This window comes from Xiphias gladius, chromosome 3 (assembly GCF_016859285.1).
Source record: "Xiphias gladius isolate SHS-SW01 ecotype Sanya breed wild chromosome 3, ASM1685928v1, whole genome shotgun sequence".
NCBI lineage: Eukaryota > Metazoa > Chordata > Actinopteri > Istiophoriformes > Xiphiidae > Xiphias > Xiphias gladius.
Genome location: NC_053402.1, coordinates 12,355,743 through 12,383,605, shown reverse-complemented (window position 1 = coordinate 12,383,605; position 27,863 = coordinate 12,355,743). Strand labels below are relative to the sequence as shown.

Genomic DNA, 27,863 nt, shown 5'->3' with positions numbered 1-27,863 from the left:
AACTATACTAAGCATATGTGGGTTTTCAAGCTTACTCATGTCCTATTCTTTCTCTTTCCTTGCATACAGAACTGCCCCCACAGAGCGGCCAGGGAGCCCAGTATGATAATCCCCTCTGGGGCCACCTGCCAGCCAACAGGAGTGCCACAAGTGCTGCATCTTCCACCAATCTCAGTGGTTGGGATCAACTGATCATTGACCAAAAGGACACAGAGGCTTGGCCTTCTATTACCCTCAGCCAGAGCCAGGCCCCTCCAGGAGGATGCCCTTTGGATACTGAACCTGGTCGCTCGACCAGCAGCAGCAGCAGCAGCAGCAGCAGCACTAGTAGTAGTTGCAGTACAGTGAGTATGGCCACGGGGGCCAATAGCCAGACAGGTCACTTTCCTGCCAACCACCTTAGCAGCAAGGCCAACAGTGGGCCCAGCCCTGCCAATCATACTGGAACCAGCATGCTTTCTAGCCAGGTTGCAGCCAATCGCAGCTGGGGCTCTGGGCCTGGACCCTCCCATTGCCCCCCTCAGTCCTCAGTGGGGAATGAAGGGAAGAGTGACAGTCCAGTGGGGGGAGCAGGCAGCAGGGGCTGGGGCTCTTCTTCATCATCCTCCACCACCAACTTTAACTTGAACCTAAACCCTAATGCCAACCCATCTGCCTGGCCCATGTTGGGGCATGATGGGGGTGGCACGGGGGGAGGCAGCTCAGGGGGAGCTAACACCATTTCACCTCCTCAACCTACGCCCAACCTCTGTAATCCGCCTGGCCCCCCACCAGCCCAGACCAGCACCTGTTCCGGAGCCAACACTAACAGCAACTCCCCGGGGATTGGCAGCGCCTGGGGTAGTATAATGGCCTCTGACACTTCAGAGCCGCACCCCTCCCCGTCCACGAATGTGTCTTTCAGTTTAGAACCTCAGAACCTTAAAACTGATGGACCAAATCACACTAATAAGCAGGAACCCCCCAGCCCCATCCGCAGCTTGCCTAGCTGGGGTAGTGCACCTGTAGGCTTGGGTTCCATGGTCCAGCCCCCACCAGGGGGCCCACAGGTCAATGGAGAAGATGGTAACTCGGTATGGGGTAACAGTGGCGACTCTAAGGCACCTTCATCTAAGGAGGCACCTGGCTGGGATTCTGGCTGGAGTCATGGAGGAAGTGCAGCAGGAAACTCTGGAGGCTGGGGTGACCAGTCTGGTGGAGACTGGGGGAAGCAGCATACTGAAGAGGTCAAGGGAGGCTGGGATACCCCTAGTTCTCCTCCCCAGGATCCACAGGCTAGTCCTTGGAGCAGAGCTATGAGCACAGCTGCTGCCAGTGAAGGGAGCAGCGACAGCATGGAAGGACATCCCCAGCGCAGAGACCAAACATCCCGAGATAATCCAGCTCCTCTGCTGCCTGCCCAGGATCTGGACCCCAGGGTGCTGTGTAACACTGGCTGGGGACAGACCCCTGTTCGCCAGCACACCTCCTGGGACATGGACGATACTAAACGCAAGAATGATGTAGGCACTGAATCATGGGGCTCTTGCCCAACCACTCCAAGCGATGCCCAGGGGCCCTCCAACACTAGCATGGGCCCCACACAGAGGACTGACTCTGGGAGCAAAAATGACGTGCCTGGTTCTCAGGGAGCTTCAGGTTGGGGTGGATGCATAGCCGCTACCAACCATCCCAGCTCTGGCTGGGGAGAGGCACCCAACAACATTAAGCCCCCAGGTGGCCCTGGTGGCTGGGGAAACCCTCCAACAGGAGGCCCCACCACCAGTGTACCCAAGAATGGTGGTCAGTCCTGGGGAGAGGAGAAGTCAAGCGGGTGGGACGATTCTCACATCAAGGCAGCATCCCACGGCTGGGGAGAGCAACCCAAAGCATCCCACAGCTGGGGCAATAGTGGAGGGAGCAATAACACAGGGGACTGGGGAGAACCAGAGGAGAGCAAAAAGAGTCCCTCTACCCCTGCCTGGGAGGGAGAAGCAGGAGGTTGGAAGGAAAACCCACGAGGCTGGGGAACGTCTGCTTCAGGACCTGGAATATCTGGAGCTGGAGGAAGTGGTGGCTGGGGAGAGCCAGTTTCCCAGCGTTCCAGTGGCCCTTCTCAAGGATGGGGGGGCAAGCCTCAGGATGGGCCCAGTGGTAGTAGTGGAGGAGGAGGCGCAGGCTCTTGGGGTGGCTCAGGCTCAGTGAAGCAAGGTGGGGGCTGGGGTGGCAGTAAGCAGGAATCCTCAGCTGAGCCCACAGGCTGGGAAGAGCCCTCCCCACCTTCAATTCGACGTAAGATGGAGATAGATGATGGGACCTCAGCTTGGGGTGACCCTGGTGCCTACAACAAGTCAGTTAACCTGTGGGACAGGAACAATCCAGGAATGTCCCAGACGAAAGTTACAACTGGAGGCAATAATCCCCCAGGCCCGGACAAAAACCATCCCCACTCTCACAATCACCCCTATCACGGGCCTCCTGCACCTTTACAGAACCACAGCCAAAACTCCCAAAACCCAGGGTCCAGCAGTGGGCCCATGGATCCTGCTGTGCAACACCAGTCTGGGCCATCTCACAACAGGGGTCCCCTGATAGCTCAAGGTAAGACAAGATAATGCTCTGATTTTGCAATGTGTAATAGTGCCACATAGCCAAGTGGGTCAGATTCATTGGCTTATAGTATAGAAATAAATTACAGTGTCAGTATTCAAATTTTAAAGGTGATTAGATTTCAGATAATCAAAAAGTAGCTCAAGGTTAATTATAATAGTTCCATATATTACCTGTTTCTCTTTTCTTTTTCTCTGTTCAAAGTAAAGGTGTCAAATATGAAAGCTGGTTAGGCTGTTAGCACAGTGCACTATTAAGCTCCAAGCTGTTGATCCACTTAAAGGTAAAATCTTGACCCAGTTTGCCCTCTTTGGATTTACATCTAATCAACTATCCAAATGAGTTAAGCACTGCCAACCCTGTCCCTCCATGAGGCTCCTCATATTTCACAACACCGGGCACGTCTGTGCAGGTCACCCTGGAAACCCCACATGGGTACCCAAAGGAAGCACAAGAATGCTGTTTACAAAGTGCCTTGTGAAAATAGCGATTCACCACAAACAGTTTGAGGAGGATCGGAAATGTGTGATTATATGGGAGCCACCATCTGTCAGTAGTTGAGGGGAGGAGGTGGAGCAAGCCACCAAGAACTGAAAGGGTTCAGACGCCCCCTGCTGTCCCTCAATTGACCCTGCAGACTGACTCCACATTGGCATTTGCTGGCTGTTGTGTATATAGTGGGTTAAAAACAAATTACTCTTCAATATTCATCGCTAAGGGCAGAAATTGGTGAAAAAACAAGAACATAAAAATTTAATTTGTCCCAGTATGCCATCTTTAGATCAGTGTTGCACTTACACCAATCTTACAAGAAGGTTGAATTTTATATATCCTAATTTTGGAGCTGCCTTTTGGACTTGACCTCTCCCTGGAGAGAGAGCTAAGCGGAGCCTGGCACAGCAACAGGCCCAGAGACAGCACTGTCTCTCTCATGCCAAAAGGGACCAGGCTGTGCCAGATCTTAAACGGGGATCTCCTCCCTCTGTCAACCATCCTGCTAAGCCAAGCCCAGGTCTCTGCCTCCCTGCACGACTGACATTTCACACTCCAAGAGAGAGGGATAAACGTTGTGACTGTTTACCTGAGGCACATTTAGACTCGATTCTCAGTTTATATCAACAAATAGGAAACTACTAATCAGACATGAGAAAGCCTGAGTATCTACAAGTTTGTGAGTAGACAGCCTATTTAGCAAAAATAAAAATAAAAAAAACTTTTTTTCTGAAATAAAGAGCTGTGATGAAGATGATTTAGTCTTTAATTCAAAATTCAAGCGAGCATAAGCATCACACACTCTTATTAGGCACTAAATTATGCTATGAAGAGCCAGCACAAACAACTTGACCCAGTGCCTCATACTTTGCCATTTAGATTTGTTTGACACATGCATGGCTTGTAAAGTCAACACACAACTTTTCAAAGCACCTTGACACCAGATTGTGAAATGATATGTGAAAATGTTCCTGTATTTTTCAGTTTATGGATATTTCTAGTAAATGCAGTCAATGAACATTTGAGGAAATAGCCACATTTGTTTCTCTTACTGTAATAATTTTCTGATTATTTTATGTTTTCATAGTATCGCTTTCTGCCTTATGAGAAAATGAGTCACATGACACACAATGCCAGATGAACTTATGATTGTATCTAAAGAATTTTAAAGCATTATTTTTATCTTATTTTTTTAGATATTTGTTTATGTACAATAAGGTATTTTTATTGATAGGCTATTGTCCTTGTGTGTCCTCCAGGTTGGGGAGAGCTACCCAGCTCCCACACAAAATCAGAGAGCTCTTGGGGGGAACCTGCATCCTCTCCGGTCAGCGTGGACAATGGGACGTCTGCCTGGGGCAAACCAAGTGGGAGCTGTGGAGGCTGGGGAGACAGTAATCCGGACAGCTATGGCAGGGGCAACCCAACCATGACATCTGCATCTTGCAAACCTGGTAAACGTCTTAACCCTGTGTGGATTTATGAATTAAGTCTTTAGAAAGTGTGTATACCTTTGAGGAATTATGACAACACATGGGTGCTCCATTGCTGAAAAAAAGTTCAGTAATTCTGTACTGATAAGTCAAGTCAAGGACATCAATATGGTAAAAGGGAAGCAAGATTGTTGGAGATTTTACACAGAAATCCACACTGACCCCTACAGGCTGTCCGTTATTCCAGAGTCAGATTACTTTCATATAGTAATGTGCATAATATCTCTTTTCCAATTTATGTTACCAGTTTTTAGTTATTTTCTCAGACTTGGATTTTGTCACTTTCATTTTCTTTCATCTAAGATTTAACCTTGTTTTTTAAAACTGAAAGTTTTATAGTTTTCTCATGTTTTAAAACTTTAAAAATGGAAGTTTTAAAACAAAAGGCAAGAGGACAACCTGCTTGATACCTACCTTTAACTTGTACCAAGTGGATGCAGAATGACAGATACATAAAGGGTTAAATTTTCCAAAATAAAACCGCTCAGACAGTTAAGGTCCAATCACTGTTGTACAGTATTGGTTTATACTTTACTTTATACTTTTTCTTTTTGTAATATTAGTTTGTAACTTTCACTTGAAAAGTTAATTTTAAGTAAAGTATTACATCATAAGTTATTACATGAGGCATGTGTCAAAGTAAACCTACGTATTTGTCCTTAACACTGCTTGGTGTACATCATCTCTTGTTGGTTTTCCAGCCCCCAAACCTATGCAAGACGGATGGGGAGGTGGAGGTGAGGAGCTTAGCCTGTCAGGGAACCAGTGGGACGCTGAGGAGGGAGACATGTGGAACAGCGCTGCCTCCCAGGAGAGCAACTCCTCCTGTAACTCTTGGGGCAATGCATCCAAAAAGGGCCCACAGAAGGTGTGAAGCAGGGCAAATTACATATTGAATTGCCCCTTATTCCTTTGGAAACAATTTGATGTTACGTTTTCATAGTAAAACGTTATTGAGTCAGTGTGGTAATAATGATTTTCCATCATCATCTCCCCCAGGGGAAGGTCCCAGGGAAGCAGGAAGATGCCTGGATCATGAATCGTCTCATCAAACAGCTGACAGACATGGGCTTCCCTGTGAGTTGAAATTAGTATTTTTATTTATTTATTTATTTTTACTTTCGATCAGTGATGGTTGCAGCATTATATTAAGCATTTCCCTACTCAGGTGGGGAAATTGAAATGTGCATTTAAAGTCTCTACAGTATGTGTGGAATTTGAAAATTAATAGCAGAATGAATGTTTGTTTTGCCAGCAGTTAGTTTTGATGGTTGCTTTTGCCTTTTTTATTCATTTTGAAGATAAAAAGTTTGATGTAAAAGTCTGTTTTGTATTTGTAACATTAGTCGGGAAAAGGTTTGAATTTGAAACAGTATATTGTTCAATCCTACTTTCTGCCATTGGTAAAGAAACCAATGACATCATTACTGATGCTTTCTGGTTTGTTCTCCAGCGGGATCCAGCAGAGGAGGCCCTGAAGAGCAACAACATGAACCTGGACCAGGCCATGAGTGCCCTGCTGGAGAAGAAGACGGAGCTGGACAAGCGGGGGATGGGGATAGCCGGCCACGACTACAACAACGGGCTCATCAACAAGCCCATGGGCTGCCCTCGGCCTCCGCTTCTTTCCAAAGACCCCTTAGCAGACCCCCGCTTGCCCTTCATGGATAAGGTGAGCCAGTCACTCATCAATTTACATGAAAAATGCTGAGAAATGAAATAGTTTTGAATTTTGATGAAGGACAACAGCATATGCATTATAGGAAATATTTAACTAGTGTCCTTGAATGGGCTCCCTGGGAACATTATTTGATAAAGAGAGGCTCCAAGTTAAATGTAAGATGGTAAGTTGCTGCTGCAATTGGCTATGAATTGGAGTCTATCCCCAATCTTATGAGACACCCAAAATTTGCCCTATTTTCCCAAATTAACATTACAATTTTGTTGTCTGGCAAGGGGGGGCATGTTCTTTGTATGCAAGAAAATGGCAAAATGTCTAAACCTTTATTTTACCCTCTGCACATTGCAAAGGACAAAGATGTTTTGGGCCTAATATAGTTTGCTATAATTGCATTGGTTCACTTAGCTTGCACTCTCATTTTGTGACCCCCATTATCTGAACTGGTCTGTTGCAATAAAACACATTTAAGACATTTCAAACCCATGAACGTAGGTAATTGATTTCAAGACTTTTGAAGAAAGACTTGTGGGAACTGTGGCCCACTGTGGTGGAACAGGTGCGAGGAAACTGATAAAGAAGATGAATAATTAAACAGCCTCTTCTGTGTGTTTGACTGAAGCAGAAGTTGACTCTTTCTTTTGACTCTTCCTTTGTCCAGCAGATGCAGAGTGGAATGTTTGGCGGTGGCGGAGCAGCACAAGCCCGGGCCATGCAGCAGCCACAACCGCCTCCTCAGCCGCCAGTGCCCCCTCTCAGCTCCTCTCAGCCTAGTCTACGTGCTCAAGTGCCTCAGTTTCTCTCCCCTCAGGTATACACACGTACACACATACATATAGATATACTTAAAAATATAGATACACATACATGCACATGTGCACTAAATTCTTACTTTTTTATGTATCAGATTAGTAGGCAAACTGTTTAATGCATGCAGTGATAAATATTTTACAATAATTTACAGTCTTTAAAAACATCTCTGTTATGATTTTCCCATTTATTATGTATCAGTTTAGGCCTCTTTAAACTATGCACCAGTGAAGGGGCAGATTATACACCAAACACAAACCTATGTTTTTCTTTTACATTTTAACTTTGTGAAAACATTGTGTTTTTAATGTTGGCCCACAGGTTCAAGCACAGCTCTTACAATTTGCAGCAAAAAACATTGGTCTGAATCCTGCACTTTTAACCTCACCAATAAACCCTCAACATATGACCCTTTTGAATCAACTTTACCAGCTGCAACTGGTCAGTCTCATTCAGCTCTGTATGATTTTAGTTTTATTAGATATAAGCATTTTTAATTGAACTGTAAATTTTACTTTCAAGCTTTCAGTACTTGTAGATTAATCAATTTTTTACATGCCATTTTTATTATTTCTGGTTCCTATTGAATTGTAACCGATCGTACAGAAACACTGCCATCTTTTGACATTGAAACCATTCTTGTACCTGATACACAGGCATACCAGCGTTTACAAATTCAGCAGCAGATGTTGCAGGCACAGCGCAATGTTTCTGGCCCCATTCGACAACAAGAGCAGCAAGTAAGTTTCCCCCATAACCTTCAGTTTTCTCTTCTTTCCTGCTCACTGAAATATATAACTTTATCTAAATAAATCTGATTGACTGAAAAATAGTGGAAAAACAGTCCAGGCCGATGTTTATTTCAGTTGTTAGATGCAACGCCTGCACATTATAGATCCTAAAGTTGTCTCCATTTTGATGTCCTCCCAGGTTGCACGTACAATCAATAACATGCAGCAGCAGATCCAACAGCACCAGCGTCAGCTGGCCCAGGCCCTGCTGATGAAGCATCAGCAACAGCAGCCACCCCCCTCCCACTCGGGACTGCATCCTGGTGGGGCCAAATCCACCCTGGATTCGTTTCCAGGTCACCCCCAGGCTCCAGGCCTCCCTGACCTGCACACCAAAGAGCCACAGTCATCTCCCAACACCTACAGCCCCTACTCTCTCTGTGAGTGGCATTCACCTAGCTCCACTGATAGCAATAGATAATGCTGAATAATACTTGTGGTCTTGTGTAGTAACATCTCACTGTTGTGTCGTTCTCTTCAGCTGGACTGAATCCAAACATGAATGTAAACTGCATGGAGGTGGGAAGTCTGTCTATGAAGGAACCCCCTCAGCCCCAATCGCGCCTGTCACAGTGGACGCACCCAAACTCCATTGAAAGCCTCTCTGGTAGCTCCTCTCCTCTAGAGCCCAGCCTGGGCAAGCATGGTGAGTAAGGATGGGGAATCCTGGGTGATTAAAGATGAAATGTCACCACTAGAGAACGCTTTATTTCATTCTGATGCCAAGTTTGTATTTATGATGACAGGCCTTTTTCCTAATAAACCAAAATAACAGTTTTTTTTTTTTAAATATATACATATATATATTTTTTTTTTCAAAATTAATTTTTATTCCCAGTCATAACATTAAACCCCTTTTACACCAAGGACCTTTTTTCAGCATGCTAGATACAGATTTGAAATGCCGGTCAGGCAGAAAGTTATATATTCACCATAGTATATGCAAGAAAGATGTTACAAATTCTGTTCAGATCAGCAACATAACCGCTCGTCCTTTGCATGTCGGTCCACAGGACCCAGACCATAATCTCCGGCTGCTGGACTCAGAAAAATCCTTTTACCCAAACATTTAACAGCTTCATATTAAAGGCATATTAGAGTGTTAGATTAAAAGTAGTGTAAACAAAAAAAGCAAGATTAACAGATAGACTTTCTTTTTTTGGATGGGGAAAAAATCCAAAACATCTCCCACATTTCCCTTATATCAACCTCTGAAGTTTTTTGTTTGTTTGTTCGCTTCTCTCAGGTGCCAACTTGGGTCCCCCTGGTAAGCCTCCTCAGCTGGAGGACTCTTACAGTCCCTACAACCTGATGTCCAGCTCAGAGTCTCCTACCAGCCCCCTGGTCCCCCCAGATAGCTGGGGACAGGGCAAGAGCAGCAGTGACAAGATGGCCAATGGGACCAATATCAACTGGCCACCAGGTTAGGATTACCAGGGAGCCAGATGTAGATCACTGTCAACCTTTTTGCTTTATCTAGTTAGATATGATGGCAGCTATTTGTGCGATAATTATTTCTGTTGTATTCCTTAATCCCAGTGTAAATTTTTACGCCAAGGTGAATGACAGTATTATTGATTTACTTAGTCAGAAATTAGCAAAACATGAAAGTAAACAAGTTGAAAACAAAAAGTCAAAGAATAACCACAAATGAATGCAGCAAATCAGGATCCTGGCAAAACTTTAAGCTGTGAGACATTTTTGGTATCACTTTTCCGTCACTAAAAATGGGTTTAATTACACAGGTCTATTATCACTCCATCTGTTAACAATTAACGGTAACCATCGAGTTAACTTTGGCAACCAAAGACTGCAGCTAGGTTATTAGCTGACAGTTGATTACATTACATCAATGGGTGATCTTTGCTATAACACTGTGGTTAGTCAGTTTATTATTAATGTCCTAAGGGTAATTAAAAAAAAAAAAAATTGCAAACAATTTAATTTTGATTCTCAGAGTTCTGCCCCGGTGTGCCCTGGAAGGGCCTCCAGAATATTGACCCTGAGACTGACCCCAACGTGACCCCTGGCAGTGTCCCCAGTGGGCCCACCATCAACACCAACATCCAAGATGTCAACCGCTACCTGCTGCGGGACAGGAGTGGAGGTCAGAACAAGATCAAAGTAGTTTAGAGAAAAAAGTGTCTTTGATTGCATTCTCAGTCAGATACTCTGTTTTTGTGTTGTGGTCCTGGCGTATAAGTCATGTTCTGTGTCACATTAGCACACTGTATGTGCAAGCAAAAGTTTTTGACATATCCCCCCCCATAATTTTAAGAAGAAATTTAATAGAACAAGCTATGTCCCTGTGTATTCTAAGTCCACTAAGGTTGTCTGACAGTATCGTGCACCTGCTGCCACCGGAGAGAGCCTGCTTCTTACTCTTTTATTCTTCATTTTCCTACTTTTAACTACCTCTATAATCACTGTCATTTACCAGTGTATTCTCTACTCTTCCTATTGAGCTTACTATCACCATTTGTAGTGCATTTTTCCTTTACTCCATTTTCTCTCTATGCTATTTTTTCCTTATTTGTTGTGTCTGTCTATTTGTTTGTGTTGCTGGCATCGGCTTAGGCTCCTCTCCCACTTCATCTCAGAACGAGGCTCTGCCTCCCTCCACTGATTGGCCAGTCAGTGCCTACACTAGCTCGTTCAGTCTGTCGTCCCCGGAGATGGACGATGCAGGTACATGGTTTATCCATAACTCCCACCCTCCACATTGCAGTCAAATCAACATCATCCTCTCCTTCCTGTTACTGTAACACCCAGTGCCTCAACCATTCACTGGAGAACCACATCTCTCCTGTTTCATTCAAGCCACTGCTCCTGATTAAATCTGACCTCCATTTGAGGTCTCTCCCTGTCAACTTTGCCTCTCATGCAGTGTGTATTTCCCCTGCGTGTTAGTGTTTCTCCTTCCTCCTCGTGTGTGGCATGGGAAGTGTGAAACAGAAGAGGGTGTAGCTTCTTGTTTTTCCTTGATTTGTGTGACTGTTGGATGTGGGCTGAACTTTAAGCCACCGATCTCTTTGAGTGAAGTAAAAGTCTTTTGTTGTGAAACGGTGAAATACTCAAATGTTTAGTTGTGTCATAGTTATGCAGAGAAAGGGATTTATTTATTATTGATGTCTTTACATCCAACTTTGTGCTCTCCTTTGGGCAAAAATGAAAGAACTTTTAAATCCCTTCTATTGAAGCACTTGAGAACTCTACAGGACTCCCTCCCTTGGAAGCAGCTGTGTTTCAGTCATTTGGTTCTACAGGGCAACCTTTCCATCCCTCTTTTCCATCCAGGTAAACTGTCAGAGATGAAATCTACTTGGTCTCCAGGCCCCATTTCTCACAGCCAGGCCTCTCTGTCCCACGAGCTGTGGAAGGTCCCCCAGGGCCCACGGAGCAACACCACAGCCCCTTCCCGTCCCCCACCTGGCCTCACCAACACCAAGCCTTCCTCAGCCTGGGGGGGCAACTCCTTGGGTCTGGCCCAAGGCTGGAGCAGCTCTTACACCACAGGTAGTCTTGTTGTGATATATTTAGGGAGAGAGGCACCAAAGTTGTTCATGCTTCCTTCCTGAATTGCTTCCTTCTGCAGTAGTAGTCTTAAGCAGCTGATAGGCATGTAGTCAATCTAAGAAATGCAGGTAAAAATTACAGGATTAATAGAACAATCTAATCTAAGTAGGCTCCATCATCAAAGTTATTTAGGAATCTTTTCACAATTTTTTTGTATATAGATAAAGAAGATTACATAAGTAGTCAAGTTGCAGACCATTTGGTAGCAAAGACATGTAGACAAACAGTATATGACATAAACTGATGTCCTTTATGTGAAAATGTTGGATATAAAAAATGTCTAAAAGCTGAAATTAGTTGAGGCATTCTGCTGACTAGGACACAAAGTTCAAGACATTTTTTATGCCGTCATTAAATGTGAGCTGTCTGAATGTTAGCTAGTGGAGGCATAGTGTGTCTGAGTATGGTTATGAAGTTTACATTATGAGCATACTCAAACAGCAAGTAGCACTTTGATGTGGAGCACAACCATAGGCCAGTTTTGAAGGTAGAGTGTAGGCAGGATTGCCAACACCTTCGCAAGATCTCATTGTGATTGAACGAGTGTCAACTGATTCTTTTCTCGCAGTAGAAACCAACACCACCCATCCAGTTTTAGTAACTGACTTTGGTTTCAGATGGTGAGCATAAACTTGGTGTTAACAAATCACTGCCTTTATGTGTCTTAATACACAGCAGGTACCACATGGAGTACAGACAGCTCCACAAGGACCAGTAGCTGGCTGGTTCTGAGGAACCTCACTCCACAGGTAACAGTTTACAATCAGATGCTCTCTCTCAGCCCTCAAGCATTTAGGCCTCACAGAGAATTAATTGTATCTGTCAACTAATGGCCTTGCTCTTTCTGTGGACTTGATCCTCATTTTTCAGATTGATGGTTCAACTCTGCGTACACTGTGCATGCAGCATGGCCCCCTCATCACATTCCACCTCAACCTGACACAGGGCAACGCTGTGGTGCGCTACAGCTCCAAGGATGAAGCTGCCAAGGCTCAGAAGTCCCTCCACATGTACGTCCATTAATGCATTGCTTCACAGTGGAGTTTGAGGAGTTTTGACCATTACTCATTTATGTTTTACCTCTCATCTCTGTCTAGGTGTGTGCTCGGGAACACCACCATCCTGGCAGAGTTTGCCGGGGAGGAGGAAGTGAACCGCTTCTTTGCACAAGGCCAATCGCTGGGCGCAACAACCAGCTGGCAGGCCACTCCAGGCACCAATCAGACAAGGGTGGGTGGGACCGGGTCCGGAGCCTCTCATCCCATCGGTCACTCACCCCACTGGAACAACAATAATGGCAGCGGCAGCGGTGGTAGCGGCGGCCTGGGAGCAGGCGGAGCAAAGACAGGCGGGGAGTTGCTTTGGGGTGGCGTTCAGCAGTATTCTAGCCTGTGGGGACCCCCGAGTGGAGAGGAGGGACGGGTCATGGGGAGTCCCACCCCAATCAATACGCTGCTGCCTGGGGACCTGCTTAGTGGGGAGTCTATGTAGGACAGAAGAGCCCAGGATAAACAAACACCAACAGGAGCAAAAACCTTTCAAATCAATGTGGAGATAATCAGTGTGGGTTTAACGATGAAAAGGAGAGACGAGAGGAGGACGAGGCTAAAACCTCGCTGCTCACCCTCATCAACCTCCTCTACTCCTTTAGGTTTTAATGACATTTCAGTTGCAGATCTTTTGTGAATCTCAGAGAGAGATTTTGGTCCCAGTGTTCAGTTTTCACTTTTGGAGACACAGGATGAAGTCTTTCATTCAACAAAGAAAGAAAACGTTTTACAGAAATGAACTTTTGAGAACTCGCCGTGTGAAACATGTACTTTATTCAAACTGACACAATGACGAGCTGCCATCTTTAAACTTTCATAATCCCCCTCTGCCTTTTGAGGCAATCATACTGCACCTCAGAGATCCATGAAAAAGGCATCATTCCCAAAGTAAAACCTTTCAATCAGAGTGGTTGTCGAATTTTCAGCTGGTCCAGGCTCGACATTTGTTTCTCTCAGCACTAATATTAGCCTTAACCTTTTTCCTGCCCTGCTATCCTCACTCACTCTGTACTTGGTGAAGAAGCATACGGACACTTGCACACCCTTATTTCTGAGCCAGTGAAACTTGAGTGGAGAATACATGCTGCTGCTGCTTAACATAAGCAACCACAGCTCACAACTTCAGTGCATTTTTGCAAACAGATTGAGTTCCTCAGTTCGCTCAAAGGGAATGATGCAACTCTGTTCGCCTTGTTCAAGCCATTTATTTTTGTAGTGGTTTTTTTTCTTTTTCTTGTTGAACCATTGCAAACAAAGCTAAGAAATGAAATTATTCAAATGTGTCTCTCAATTTTACCTGGTGGGGGGATAGTTTTTGGGGTCGTCGCATGTACAGTTATGGACATGAAGGATGACAAAATGAACCACTGCTATTACTATGGAACTGTAAAGAAAACACTTCAATGCACCTCAACTCATCTGCGGGCAACTCGCAGTTTGGTCTCAGTCTCTGACCCTCTCACTGATGTAGTGGAAAACCTCAAGTCGTAAATGTTTCCCAACGTTGTGTAGTCAACGACCCCCCCACCCCCCACCCCACCTCCACCCACTCCACCCGCGAAACACCATTTCAAGTGACGTGCAATATAAGCCACAGACTCTACCGTCCAAGCCACCCTACTATGGCCTCTCAGAAAAAGAGGAGACTATAAGGAATGACTGAACTGCAAAAACTGTCTCTGCCCCGCAAGCCCAGCCCCACCCAAACCTCAAAACTGCCACTACTACCCTTCCTCCCCCCTCCCAAGAGTGTATGAGCTCAGGAGAGTAGCAAGCTGGTCTCTAACCATCTTCAACCACAAGGACATACACACAAAGCACTTCTTCAGACAGGTTACTCTCCACACTTATGCCAGTGACACGTTTTGGCGGAGAAAGAGGGACAGGTGTGTGTGTGTGTGTGTGTGTGTGTGTGTGTGTGTGTGTGTGCGCGTGCCTGCGTGCGTGCGTGCGTGTGTGTGCTTGATGAGAAGGCATCAAACCAAAATGAGAGAAGCCTGCTTTCCTTTTTACCCAGAAGACCAGATGACCTTTTTTTTTTTTTTTTTCTCTCTTTTGGCCCAAATTTGCATTGGTAGAAGAGTTCGAAGCAAAGATTTTGTGAATAGGTGGTCTATCATAGCACTTAGCAAGAGTGTCACAGCTCATTGTACCCTCAATGCCAACGAATAGAAGAAAGGAGAAGCAACACTGGCAAATAAAAACTGATAAACAAAGACAAAAAAAGCAATCTGCTTAGTGGCTTCTCTATATGCCTATTTTTTAACTGAACGTGGATGTGAAGATTTTTTTTTTTTTTTTTTCCCAATCCTTCTTCCCTCAAGTCGGTGGGACCAAGAAGGATGTCAAACATGGTAGCAAAGTGAAGGGAAATACAAAGAAAGAACTAACTCAACTGATGATGGGTGCAGCAGGGAAAGACCCAAAAGCACTCATCCTCACCCTCTTTATCAAAGTAAATATCACTGTTACATTGCATACTTTGAAATTTTTAGCCTTGGTGTCTGGAAGCACTCGACATGTTTATGTTCTACTGGGTCCAGCAGGGAGGATCGCCATCTCTTTCATCCTCTTTTTTTTTTTTTTTTTTTTTTTTTGTCTTCTTTCTATTCGAGGCCCTGCCAACCTGTGTGATAGTGTGGCCGATGAGTGCCTGCCTGCTGCAGAGTGCAGTGCTCTGCGGCAGCCCTCAGCCCCCCGCCCCCGCCCCCCGCTTGCTGCCTCCCTGTGGATCCCTATAGACTGGCTCCATCCCCCTCCCCCCCTCGGGCCTCCAGGCCAAGAGCAGCTCTTTCAGAACTGGCCCACATGTATTAAATTTACTACTACTGCTGCGCCAGAGTCTGTCCTCAGCAACCTCCACTTCCACTCTCTCTCTGTCTCTCTCCTGCAAGGATCACTTTAGCCAGAGATGGAGGCGTTTGATGTGTCTGTCTTTTTTTTTTTTTTTTTTTTCTTGGTTTCACATATGGAATTGCCAGTGTGCATTTTTATTTTATTGTTGTAAGAAGTTTGCTGATATTGTTGCTGTTATCATTGATGATATAGTTAATGATTGTTTTCTGATGATGATTTCATGGCTTTTTAATATTGGTCTTAATGCAGTGTTCAGCTTCTCTCCTGCCCCTCCCACTGCCTCAGAGGCAGAATCAGTGTGTAGTTTAGAGGTACGCCTCAGCCAAGCAGCAAGGCCATACAAAACACTGCAGATCTCAGTAGAAAAGGAATGTGGGGGAGGTCTTTATGTTGAAATCAGGCTGGGGGTTTAAAGAGTCAAATCAAGTGGGAAAAGGTTGTGTAGTCAAAGGTTCTCTCCAGGATGGTGAGCCGACCTCCTCCGTCCATCCTGGGGCAGCAAACCTCTACTCTATGTTGTCTCATAACACACACTTCCTTTAATGTTGATGCGCCTCACTCACGCTGGTGCTTTATGTTTAACTCTGGGAGCACTCAGTTACGCTTAGAACCACCTCAACTGATAACAGCCTTCCATTTCTATGCAAAGACAAGGAGGTGTTCGTTCGCAGCCATCTAGAAAATCACAGCCATCGCCCACATCTGCCAATCTTCACGTATCTCTCAACCTTTACTACCAGGCAGCTTCCCTTGAAAACCTCCCCCTGGATAAAATGTAGGGGACACTGTAAAAGCCTCTCCCCAACGGTTTAGTCTCCCACTGTGTGTACAGAGCTACTAGATGACACTAAATGACCTGCTGGAGGCACTAGTAGTTGGCAGACAGTCACTTCTTCAGTCTTGTGTCGACTGATCTTTTCAATATCTACTTCCACTTTGCATTATCCTAATTTATCTTTAGCGTGATGAGACTTAAATTCCTCTTATTGCTGCAGGGGCGTACACCGCAAGCGCCAGCTGGAGGAGGGTTGAGGTGTAGAAGGGCAGGACAGATGATTGGTGCTGGTTTTTCACCAACAGGGGACTGTAGATTTAGTGGAGAACCAGGCTACAGGAGGAGGAGGAGGGGGTGGGGTGGTCCCTGTATGTGTCTGTGCACTGTTTATGGGTCACATCGGGTACATCTCTTAAAAACCAAAAACATTATCTTTTTCTTTATCATCAAAGTTTTCGCAAAAACTAGAAACTACAAGAAAAAAAAAAAGGTCTGTTTCAGCTGTGCACTTTGAGGCTGAGATGTCTGTGTTCTGTGTCTCTGCAAGCTGCCGCCTTCTCACCCCGTCAAGGCTTGTTCTCTGGGCCGTATGTGGGGAAGCTGTATCCAGGAGGTCCCTTTTGGACCTCCAACCTGAAGGTCGCGCCAGCCTCTCTCTCTCTCTCTCTCTCTCTCTCTCTCTCTCTCTCTCTCTCTCTCTCTCTCTATCTCTGTATATATATCTATATATATCTATGTATATATATATCTATATATAAAAAATACACGTAACAGGTCATTTCTGCACATCTGGCTTTGGGGTCAGGGTCCAAGCAGGGACCCAGCGTATCAGCAGAAACAGGGACACCTCAAGTTCGGTACCAAGTCTTAAAACTTAGGGGATTTAACCTCTTCCAGAGTTGCTTAAGACTCGTGTCATCCAACAAAACAATCACTATTGCCTGTGTTGTTTGTTTGTGTGTTTGTTTGTTCCTGAAAACCTGCATTTACTCCACACTGGACTTGAATCAAGGAACTCGCGTTGAAGTGGGGAGTCATATAGAGTGGGAAGACGGGTGACTGGGATGGAGGTCGAGTCTCAGATGTGCCCTGGATTTCTTGGCGCAGCACCAGCACTGAGAGCCCCACCCCCTCCCACACCCCTCGCCAGCACCCTTATCTACCTGTGTAGTGTTGGAAATCGGATGCTCTCCCCTTTTTTTACAGTCACCTCGACTCAAAGGCAACTGGAACTCGAGCAAAATCTGCTTCTCAATCATGGATCAGACAAGGGTTCTGGGGTAGGGGCCCCAAAAAGATTTCAATTAGCAAATCTCTTTTAAAAAACAAAGACCTGGGTTGAATATGCACATGCTAGTTCATATACGGTATACAACTGAGAGTATATAATGCATGTATGTGTGTGTATGGCTAGAATTCTCTGTTTTCCACTTAGTCTAAGCCCTTTCCCCTCCCCTGCCCTGGCTTCAGCCTTTACCCTGTGTATCCTCCTCAACATTGTATTTCCCAGAAAACAAGATCATAAACATATCAGAGTAATACAAAATAATGAAAACAAATACTTGAATCAAAAGAAGCGCCAATAATGTAATGTGAACACTTTTTGTAGTGGTTTTTTTTGTCTCATTCATACACTTCAGAGATTTTTGATAACATCGGTTCAGAGTGAATCAAATTTGAAATATGAGTGTTGTTGAAAACAAAGATCGATTATTAAGGCAAATTTACATCTGTTGTATTTGAGTGTTTGCACAAGGCTGCTTGTACTGTATGTTGTATGAATGTTTAGTGAGTGAGGTGAAAATATGCGTGAGAGTTCGTGATTACAGCGGAGGAATTTCCGCCTCGTGTTTCTTTTCAATTCAGTATACTTATGTTGTTGATTTTGTTTTTTTGTTTTGTTTTCTTTTTGCTTGTCAAAAATATATTCTGATGTTAATTGTTACTAGCCTCTAGCGTTGCACTGAGTGTCGGCCTCACCCCTCATCCAGCTAAACGAACAACATGATACAAGTACTGAGGGGAGACGGGGACAGTTCACGTGTAAATGTTTACTCAAGGACTAAAATAAGTGTGTTTTTAAGATGTAATGTTTATCTACCTTAGTGGCTTTCATTGTGGAATAATCCAAGAAAGTATGGATCATAATTGAGTATTGCACCATTTTCGGACTATAAAACTTAAAAAAAAAAAAAACTTAAAAAAAAACAAGAAAACTGAAAGAAAAAAAAATCACATATGTTTAAAAAATGCAGCAAAAAAAGTATTTTGCAGACCTGTGGCCATAGACTGGGGTAGAAGGACTTCAGCTCTCTCAAATCTGAGCAACGGAGAGAGTGAAGGACAAGACATCAGACTGAGCCTTGGCTTCTAGGGCTCACTTCAGAGGTGCCTACCTTTTTGGTTTGTTAGCTTTCGTTCTGTTTTCACTTATGTTCAGTTCACTCATGTTGTCATTTGCTTTCCTGCAAGGCCACTGACAGTTTACAAACACTTTGTTTTTTTCTGGAGTTCAAAAAAAAATCTGCAACACAAAGGAATTAAACCATGGGAATGTTGGAAAAAGAAAAAAAAGGACAAATGCTTCCATTTAAAAAAAAAAAAAAAAAAAAAAAAAAGTGCAACACAGCACTTCACAGAATGAAGATTTATTGTGCTACTTTCAGAACTCTGGGATTGAACAGTGTTGTCTTGTTCTGTTTAACCTTCTTTGTTCTGTGTTAATGTTGATTTCATGGACTATCTCAAGCCTGTATGTTTTATGTTGATTATATATATTTTTCCTTTATATAAAAGAAAAGAAAAGAAAAAAATACATAATTGCTCACTATCTTGCACACACACGAAAAAGTGGATCTTGTCTCAGGAAGGCCAGGGTTCCAGAGTACCAACTCCACGCCATTTTAATGTACATTTTTATGATGAGTAAAAAGAAAAGGATGATTTAAAAGAAACAATTTTAAGCACTGAAAGTTATGGATTTCAGAAGAAGAGAAAATACCTTTGTTTCTAAATCCGTAGCAGTTACATAATAACCAAATAATGGACTTAAAATGAAATGGAGTGCTTTATATATAAATCTATATATAAAAAATTGCTTTACATTTAAAAACAAAAAAATGGTCAATGATTTTGATTGTTAAAAAAAAAAAGAAAGTGAATAACATGCAAAATGCTGTGTGTTTGAATCTTTATTGTGTTTTCTTAATGAGGTCCCGTCCTGACTGAATCAGGAACATTGTGCATTAATCTTTCTTTCCTCTTTCTCTCTCTCTATTTCATTCTCCCACAGCGGGTATTATTAATAGATAAATCAGACTTTTGTGGAACTTTCACATTTTGGAGGATGTTTGTAAAACATGAGCTGGTTGTAAAGGATCATGAAACTATGCACAAGTGTTGGGGGGGGTGTTTATGGCCTACTTCTTAAGTGGCTGATCTATTGCAGGGGTTTTTGGGATCCAATGTGGTTTTTTTTTTTTTTGGTTTTTTTTTAAGGGGTCTGAGGGAGGAGGGGGTGGAGAGGTGATTGACGTTGAGCCCTCTGCCTCCAGCTTCCTTCCCCTGATTCAGATTGACTTAGCGCTACATCGCCATGCTGTGTATTCCTAAAACCAATGAGCGTCTCACTCTTTAGCACTGTGGGATTTTAGCCTGTTGCCCTCAAGGGTTTTTTTTTTTTTTCTCAGTTAAGGTTTCTTGGAGGGTGGGGTAGGGGTATGGGATTAGGGCTGTTTTTTTTTTGTTTTTGTTTTTTTTTTGGGGGGGGGGGTGCCTTTTTTGTTTTTGAAATATTAAGTAAAAATGTCTGTACTGAGATTTAATGAGAAGTCAGTGGCTTGTAATGTTTTATTTTTTTCTCTCTGTATATCTCTTTCTCCTCATAGAATGTGATTGTTAAATGACATGCACCGAAACAAATGTTTTCATGAACTATGGAGCTTCTTTCAAATATTAATAAAATAGCTTTTTTTTTTTTCTTGGCTGTTAAAAATGTCCCAATTGATTATTTGGTGCTTATCTCTCTGAGTTTGTTCCACCACACTGAGATCTTTATTTCCTGGATAAGGGGCTCACCATGAGCATGGGTGTTGCTCTGCGGCTCTGATTGTATTTTTGCAGCAGAGCTGGTGTCATTTCCTGTGCAGGGTTGCCGCACCATTAGTTCGACACCAGAAGTCACGTCAGGCTCTTAGGGCAAGCTGTCTGGGGCATGCATAATAGTTCTCCTGTGGTTTTCGGATGTTGGGGTTAGCGTACACGGGGGAGTTGTCTTCCTCCAGGTGTGTGGGGGCCTCGAGGTTATTTTGGGGGATTCCGGCGCTCTGCTGCTTCCTGGTCATTTCCTCATAGATGGGAACAGGAGGTTGTCCTCTGTGATGGTGCCTCACCTTCACCTACAACACAACATTATTTCACTCTTGGTTAGAAATACATTTATGTTCAGTTTGGGATATTAACAAGGTTCTGCACTTAATATTAATTAATATTTACTTTTGTATGTTTATGCTCAGGGCCTCAAGCTCAGTATGTTTTTGCTGCTTTTAGCTTTAGTGCTTTGGTATGAGGACATATTTTTGAAGGGCTAAGTTGGCTCTCAAATTCAAATTAGTCAAAAATGTATCTTCTAGAGAAGGGCAGCTTGATCACTCAGCCAAAAAATGGAAAAAAACAATTACGGCTGCACCTAATGATTATTTTATTTACCAGTTAATCTGCCCACTATTTTCTTGATTAATCGACTATTCTTGTGGACTATAAAATGTCAAAAAATTGTGAAAAATAGCAGTCACATATTACCAGAGTCCCAAGAAAGGTGTTTTTTCAAAACCTTTTTTTATCAGACCAACAGTTCACAATCATAAAGTAAGAAAATCTTACCAATGTAAATCTCACTTATTTACATTTTTAGAGCTCAAACCAAAGAATCTTTGGCATTTTTGCTCAACAAAATGACTTAAATGATTGATTATCAAAAGAACTGCATTTTAAATTCCTGTCAATGCTTGTGCATGTTTAATAGAGTAATGCCAAATTATTTCTGCTGAACAACAACTTTTTCCTTTCACACAAGACAGGAAGTAATTACTGTAAACCGAAAAGAAAAATCTCAACCCCTGTTTTTACTGTGTATGCTTAAGGTAAATTTTTTAATTTTTTAATTTTAAATAAACATTACGATGCCAGGTGTGAGGTGCCCTTCTTGCAAATGTTGCTAAATGTTCTTAATAAAACCGCAAAAAGAGCAGTTTTTATCCTCCAAATTTGCCGCCTCGCTACACAACTTGACTACTGTAAAATTAAAGAGTATGGAGAAATCTAAATGAGGAAAATAAAAAATGAATTTGTGGCTTAGATGAAACTTAAGTTCTAAACGGAGGGGCTGTATCTGTAAACCGAGCCAGTAGAGAGAGACCTCTTTCCCAGGTGATTGGGCACGTCTTATGTCTCATGATTTACAGCAGTCGCTGCCTGAAAAGCTCAGTCAGGTGCAAATGCTACACAGTTATGTAAGGTGACGAGAGAAGAAGACATATGTTAAACACAGGGAAAGTGTGACAAAGAATTTCACTAAGATTCACGGTGTTACCAAACACCATATAGGAAACCTAAGGATTTGTAAAATATCAACTGAAGTGTAAATACTCACACACATCTCTCTGGCCAGCCAGCTGAGTGAGAGCACAACAAGCCCCGCTGCTGCGAAGACTGTCAAGAGCACGGGAAGGTAATGGCGAGAGCACTGGAACGGCCTCCCTGCAGCACAAACACAAACCAATGCAGGCCAAGTTGGAGTAAATTAAACTGCATGCAGAGCGTAAGGATCGTGAGATGTGTTCACTACATACCTGCCCCCTCAACCTGCAAGAAAGCCTTTTGAGCACAGAGGATGAGCTCAGGGCTGTCCTCCTCTCCGTAGCTCAGCTCCCACATGTAGAGCCCTGTGTCACCGTGCTGTAAGCGGGATATGGTCACATTGACCTGCCGGGAGTCCAGTCCTCCACGGAGGTGCAGACGCGCCCTGTGCTCTGGGTCGACCCTGAGCTTGCCGTCCTCAGCCATGGACAGCAGCGTGGTCTGGCTCTGGGCACTGCGGTGGTACAGGTGGAGGCCTGTCGGGCTGCTGAGGTCCTGCTGAAAGGAGCAGGAGAGCTCCAGTGACTGGTCCTCCGTCAGGCGCCTAAAGATCAACTCTGCATGGGCTGGAGAAGAAGGCGTAAAAGTACATATGCTCATGAAACTGATGTTTGTTTAGCGAGGAATTTAAACACAGCCTCAAAATCTAACTTAAATTTTAAACACAGGAATGTTTACTGCTAAACATTTACAGCTAGACAACTTCACAGTGCCAGCATTGCTGTACCCGAAGCCCCACAACTGTGCTCCAATGATCACCTCCCAGTAAATAAAAACAAATGGAGAAAAATGTTGTTAATGTCAAGATAAAGATGTTTCGAAATCAGCGAAGTTCCGACCTTATCATTTGTTTATTATTACAAGAAATCCGTTTAAGTCATTTTTGTAAGTAAAAATGTGAATTTCTCTTACCTTGAAAGAGCTGAATGAAAATTAGAATGCCTGCAAGGTTCATCTTAATGGCCACTTTCAGTTATAAAAGCACTAAGGTGCGCCAAAGCTAAGTCATAATGTACTCCTCTGACTTCATTCAGCCTCTTGTGAGACATTCTGGACGGGCTCGCTCTATTTATTGTTCTTGACCTCAAAGCAGGAAGAGGATCTAAAAAGGCAGTCTTGTACACAAAATATCTCTGAGTCAGGATGTCAAACCTCAGACTTAAAGGCCTCCAGCCACTGTGTACACACCCCTTGAGTAGGAAGTTCAACAGAAATCAAAAATTAAACTCGCCTTTCCCAAGTATTTGTAAGCAATATAAACATTGCTCCAGCATGGAATACTAATAGGGAATATATTTTGCAAAAGATTTGAGCTGTGATTCTTCTGACTGCTTCAAACAATCAGGTTATGATTTTATTATGGAGTAAGAACAGGAAATAAAGATATCACTTTCTGTTTGTACAAGATCTGTCTATTTTTATTGACAAGCCAAACACAGGAAACACGTGTGAGATGTGTTGTGTCTTAGACAATGCAACATATAAAATAATCGCAATCGCAATATATGTGGTGCAATACAATAATACACAGAACAAGAATACAAGAGAAAAAAATTATATATTTATTTTCAAATTAAGATAAATGGAGACATGCAAACATACTTTTTCACCTGCAAGTCAAACTCAACAATTTTATATGTACACACTAACTGTAATTTATACAAAGAGTCACTGATGGAGCCTTGACTCTAGTTTCTAGTTATGATACATGGATGCCAGTATATTCCTAAAATAATGAAGAAGATAAACATCAGTTTAGGTGATAAACTGGGGAGTTTTGTTTCTTAATTTGTTATACCAAAAAACAGTCTACTTTTGGTTTGGTTTTTGTTTAGATACTCTTTTATGTAAATTCTGTGGAAGCATTTTCTATCTTTTTCTTAAAGTTTGAAATGACCAGCTGGATTTCTGTAATGCATTCTTAACGTGTTTTGTTTTTTTCTAACAGACCATGGCACTTAGGTTTTACATAGAATATCAATGATTTTTAGACTCATTAATATATACTATCAACTATCTGTAGATTTTTAAATGCATAAATTTAGTGAAATCCCCTTCGACTACATTGAAATCAGACTTCTGTCTCAACCTTCTACTTGAAAAGAGACTCTTTACCCAATTGTAAGCTGATTGGTTGATAACTGGACTCAGGTGTGCAGCAATGCTGTGATGAGGCTGATTGTTTGCATCAAGTTTAAAATGCCCCACTGCTCAGACCATTTTGCTGCCTTGTGGGTCAAGCAAGGAGCTTTTTGCAGTCTTAACCAGTTTGCTGTTTTGAGTGCCCCTGATGGACACCATGCTTTTTGGGGTTAACCTCCTCGTTGGACTCTTTTTGTCGGGACTCTGTGTTCAGTCATCTCTTGTTTATCCACAAACCCATTACACACAACATGCTTTGCTTCAAAGGCCTCAGCTCACACAGAGCCAGAGCCCTGAACACACTGTGCATGAGCAACAAAAGGCTCCAGCTGAAGAACGAGAGCACGTGAATACTATCAGAGTGACCTGCCACCCAGACTTGCTGGAGATCGTGATCAAAGCTGATATGTTTGGCGTTGGCGCTCCTGTTAACAGTGATGACTTACGCCTTGGAGTGGAGCACAATGATTTCTGTAGAGCTACAGCGTCTTCAAGAGACGAGTACAGAATTGTTGTTGGACTAACGGACTGTGGCACCAAACACTGGGTAACAATTTATTGTATTTCATTTGTATATTTTATGTTGTCTTAAGAAAAACATGTTTTTTAAAGCCTCTGATCCACAGATGACTGAAGACTCTCTGGTCTACACTAATCTCATCATATACTCTCCTGTGGCCTCTCCAGCTGGGCTGATTCGAATGGATGAGGCTGTAGTTCCAATTGAGTGTCATTATCAAAGGTCTGTCTACTTTTAGAGCACATCTGTAAAGCTCCTTGGGCAATTCCTCACTGTAAAATGCTTGTTTTCTTAGGAAGTTCAGTTTGTCCAGTTCACCACTCCAACCTACCTGGATCCCCTTCATGTCTACCCAAGCTGCAGTGGAAATCTTGGAGTTTGACCTGAGACTAATGACAAGTGGGTTGGCTGGTTTGTGGGCTTTTGGGTTTGTATTTTTTTTTTTGGGCTTAATTTATGCATACTACTTGATTTTGTGCAGATGACTGGCTATATGAAAGGAGCTCTAACGTGTTTTACCTCGGGGAGCCCATCAGCATTGAGGCCTCAATCAGAGTTGGACATCACATGGGGCTCAGAGTGTTTGTGAGCAGCTGTGTGGCTACACTTAACCCAGACATATATTCGCTTCCCAGATATGTCTTTGTTGAAAATGGGTAAGCACTTGAAACACTTGTAGACTGCAATTTCATGTCAAATGAAGGAGAAACTTCAAACATTGTTTATAGGTCTGAGTACTATTGAATGAGAAACCTGGTTGTCTGGAGTTGGAAAGTTTAACAGACCTCTAACCTGCTCATCTTTTTGAGGCTAGCCTCCAGAGGCTTCTCTACTAACTTTACAAAGGCAGAGCAGTAATGGCAGACAGTGAAGCTGAGAGGTTTTGAAGTCTGCAGGCTCTTAGCTGAAATGCGGCTAAATTGTAAAACCTTAATTTTTTTTTCGTTAAGGCTGGCTATTAGTCTTTACACAAATTTTAAGCTAGACTGCCTACCTACCTTAGGAAGTCGAAGTTGTGTTTTGAGGGAACGCATGGAATAAGATCTAACTGTGCTATATTGAGTCTGAAAAAATAAAAATGAATGCAAAGCTAAAATGGAGGTAGTCTTTGGAATATGTACAGTAGTCCTAACTCTTTCTCCTTTCTTAGATGTTTGGTTGACTCCCAGCTTCCCGGTTCAAAGTCCCACTTCTTATCCAGGCTGCAAGATGACAAGCTCCACTTGGTCATTGATGCCTTTAGGTTTCATGATGAGGACAGAGGAGAGGTGAGGTGGTTTTTAAAATTGACTTAAGTCATAATTGCATGTGTAGTTTTTTAACTTTTTTTTTTTAAATAAACAGCTCTACATCACATGTCACCTGAACGCTGTACCAGTAAATGATGCGGAGGCACCAAATAAGGCCTGCACCTCTGTAAATGGAAGGCAAGCATTACCCAATGTGAAATGTCAAATTGCAATCCAACATGTGCTGAAAAGTGGCCATCCTTTTCAGATGGCGGTCGGCTGATGGTAACGACTACCTATGTGGATACTGTGAAAGCCAAAATGAAGCAGGCCAAACCCACAATAAGCCCAGCAGCCCTGGCAAGTTTGGTCCTCGTGGGTTTGGGAAGCCAACTGAACCTGAAGCTTTATGGAGAAGTGGAATGAAAACCAACAAAGGTAAAAATTTCTTACAGAAATTTGACCATCTTATGATGGCAAAATGGGTTCTCTCCTGTGACACATGGAACCACAACCAGCTAATTTTTAGACGAACAGTTTAGTAAGTCTTCACCACTAGATGTCAGGCTTTACACATGGATTTTGGACTTGCAGTATCTTTTAATTTAAAATTTTTTTTTTTTTTTTTTAAGTGTGGGAAAAGGAGACAAGTGTTGGTCCAATGCTGGTCTTGCCAGCTAAACAGAAAAGTGGGCCTCTACCCTTGGAAGAGCTCCCTCCTGTTCTCCATAAAATCAGCAGACCTGCCCTGTACGGCAGCCACTGGAGAAGTGGAATGAACAGAAGAGTTGGTAAGTAACTTTAATAAGAACAACACAATCTCTATTTTGTGTGTGCAAAAAAATGGTTCTGCAAAAAATTAATGTAATTTTCTTCCTAGGTCTGGAGAAGGGACTGCTTCCTGGGCCACCATCCACCCCAGACCTGGTGGAGTACAAAGATGATAAAAGTGGAACAGACCTACAAAGTAATGCATGGAAAGACTTTAAATTTTTTTTTTTATAATTTTCACTTCTGAGATCTGAAACTAATCTAATTACAGATGGAGATGCAGAAAATAAAGTTGCTGCACCTCTAGAAACGGTGGCTCCTGAGGTCGCATTCAACCTGATGCCGGCAGCACTGGACAACACCACAGCAGCAACCAGTGACGTCAGCCCCACTGATCCGCTTAAGCCTGATGTGCCTTCACTGTCGAATGCAACTGCTATAGAATCTGACCTTTCAGATACAAATGACCCAAAGAGATAATAAACAAATAAAAAAACAACCTAAGCTTGTGTGTTTGCTTTGACTGCAGAATGGACATGTTGGAACAGCTCTTAAAGGGCTGAGTTGTGCAGTAAAACTTGTTGCTTCCCTGGCTGGTAAAGTTGATTCTGCAGTAGGGATGCAGAACACATGAAGTGTCCACAATAGACTTAAGGCTCATCCATAGGCTGTGGTTTTAGCTGGTAATTATCTACAAAATGATAACTGATGTCCAAATTCCACACAAGTACATACTGATTTCTAAGCAGGTTTTTTTGTGTGTGTGTATAGATAGTGTGGTCGCATTAAGTGACAAGTCTCAAACTACACAGCATGCATCCTACTATAAATGCAGTTGCTAGGCTTTGCTATTTCTACACAATTTTCCTTCATCACACAAAGGTAGGGGCAGCTGAAATTTTAAAGTCCAATAAAACAAATGTTAAACCTTTTTAGAAAATTAAGGGAAATTGCTAGTGACCTTCCAAAGTTGTGCTCAATCACCTGTTTTGTGTTTAACTTCAATACTAACTGCTGAAACAATATAAAGTGGCCATTAGTATATAGTGTGACAGTAGCTATCTACTGTCCATAACATGAGGTTACAAAAACAATCTCACTGCACAGAGCTTTTTCACTAATGAAACGGCAGGTTTTTGAGTTCAGGTACTGAAAACAAAAAAATCCTATTCAATACAAATGGAGCAGCAGTTGCTTTACTTGTACTACACCAAACTCTTACGGCTCACTGAGCCTAAAACTGCTTACTAAACAATCAAAATCATTAAGCAAGAAACAAGGTTCAGATAAAATTCTTTAGTCTCCCTACAGTGTTTCTGCTTTCGAAACACTGGAGGAAACAAGAGGATTCAACCTAGTGGTAAAGAACTAAATTTTATTGCATTAGTGAACATATTGCTTCACCTGTGGTGGCCACAATCGCGACAGGTTCTGCCCCATCAGTTAATGAGTAAT

The 27,863-nt window shown here is 43.0% G+C and overlaps 3 protein-coding genes across 4 annotated transcripts; 2 read left to right on the top strand and 1 right to left on the bottom strand.

Moving 5' to 3' along the window:
• The first annotated feature begins 335 nt into the window (after positions 1 to 335).
• On the top strand, positions 336 to 13,939 carry LOC120805284 (trinucleotide repeat-containing gene 6C protein-like). The gene is made up of 16 exons (XM_040155392.1): positions 336 to 2,580; positions 4,341 to 4,535; positions 5,276 to 5,442; positions 5,574 to 5,651; positions 6,028 to 6,246; positions 6,917 to 7,063; positions 7,384 to 7,503; positions 7,719 to 7,802; positions 7,993 to 8,233; positions 8,335 to 8,499; positions 9,100 to 9,276; positions 9,811 to 9,960; positions 11,151 to 11,369; positions 12,105 to 12,178; positions 12,300 to 12,439; positions 12,527 to 13,939. The coding sequence occupies exons 1-16, from the start codon at positions 351 to 353 to the stop codon at positions 12,918 to 12,920; spliced, it is 4,800 nt and encodes a 1,599-aa protein (XP_040011326.1). The 5' UTR covers positions 336 to 350; the 3' UTR covers positions 12,921 to 13,939.
• A 5,943-nt stretch (positions 13,940 to 19,882) lies between these two features.
• cd7al (cd7 antigen-like) lies at positions 19,883 to 22,840 on the bottom strand. Its single transcript, XM_040123615.1, has 4 exons — positions 22,659 to 22,840; positions 21,959 to 22,312; positions 21,760 to 21,866; positions 19,883 to 20,506 (listed from the first exon to the last, which is right to left on the bottom strand). The coding sequence occupies exons 1-4, from the start codon at positions 22,699 to 22,701 to the stop codon at positions 20,294 to 20,296; spliced, it is 717 nt and encodes a 238-aa protein (XP_039979549.1). The 5' UTR covers positions 22,702 to 22,840; the 3' UTR covers positions 19,883 to 20,293.
• Positions 22,841 to 23,957: 1,117 nt separating this feature from the next.
• On the top strand, positions 23,958 to 26,907 carry LOC120804985 (zona pellucida sperm-binding protein 3-like). Of its 2 annotated transcripts, XM_040154770.1 has the most exons (10): positions 23,958 to 24,435; positions 24,515 to 24,630; positions 24,704 to 24,807; positions 24,890 to 25,064; positions 25,559 to 25,676; positions 25,753 to 25,835; positions 25,906 to 26,075; positions 26,270 to 26,428; positions 26,518 to 26,604; positions 26,680 to 26,907. In XM_040154770.1, exons 1-10 carry the CDS (start codon positions 24,037 to 24,039, stop codon positions 26,886 to 26,888), a joined length of 1,620 nt encoding a protein of 539 aa, XP_040010704.1. In that variant the 5' UTR covers positions 23,958 to 24,036; the 3' UTR covers positions 26,889 to 26,907. The 2 variants fall into 2 exon arrangements, with proteins under 2 accessions (XP_040010704.1, XP_040010713.1); XM_040154779.1 differs by lacking the exon at positions 26,270 to 26,428.
• Positions 26,908 to 27,863: the final 956 nt, after the last annotated feature.

Excerpts from the sequence above, each read along its gene's own strand:
- LOC120805284 (XM_040155392.1), top strand. The coding sequence starts at position 351 with ATGGCCACGGGGGCCAATAGCCAGACAGGTCACTTTCCTGCCAACCAC. Across the intron at positions 5,443-5,573 it reads CCAAAAAGGGCCCACAGAAG|GGGAAGGTCCCAGGGAAGCA; the intron begins GTGTGAAGCAGG and ends CATCTCCCCCAG. Across the intron at positions 12,440-12,526 it reads GCTCAGAAGTCCCTCCACAT|GTGTGTGCTCGGGAACACCA; the intron begins GTACGTCCATTA and ends ATCTCTGTCTAG.
- cd7al (XM_040123615.1), bottom strand. The coding sequence starts at position 22,701 with ATGAACCTTGCAGGCATTCTAATTTTCATTCAGCTCTTTCAAG. Across the intron at positions 22,313-22,658 it reads TTTCATTCAGCTCTTTCAAG|CCCATGCAGAGTTGATCTTT; the intron begins GTAAGAGAAATT and ends CTTCTTCTCCAG. Across the intron at positions 21,867-21,958 it reads CTTGCAGGTTGAGGGGGCAG|GGAGGCCGTTCCAGTGCTCT; the intron begins GTATGTAGTGAA and ends TTTGTGCTGCAG.
- LOC120804985 (XM_040154770.1), top strand. The coding sequence starts at position 24,037 with ATGGACACCATGCTTTTTGGGGTTAACCTCCTCGTTGGACTCTTTTTG. Across the intron at positions 24,808-24,889 it reads TGACCTGAGACTAATGACAA|ATGACTGGCTATATGAAAGG; the intron begins GTGGGTTGGCTG and ends GATTTTGTGCAG. Across the intron at positions 25,836-25,905 it reads TGCACCTCTGTAAATGGAAG|ATGGCGGTCGGCTGATGGTA; the intron begins GCAAGCATTACC and ends CATCCTTTTCAG.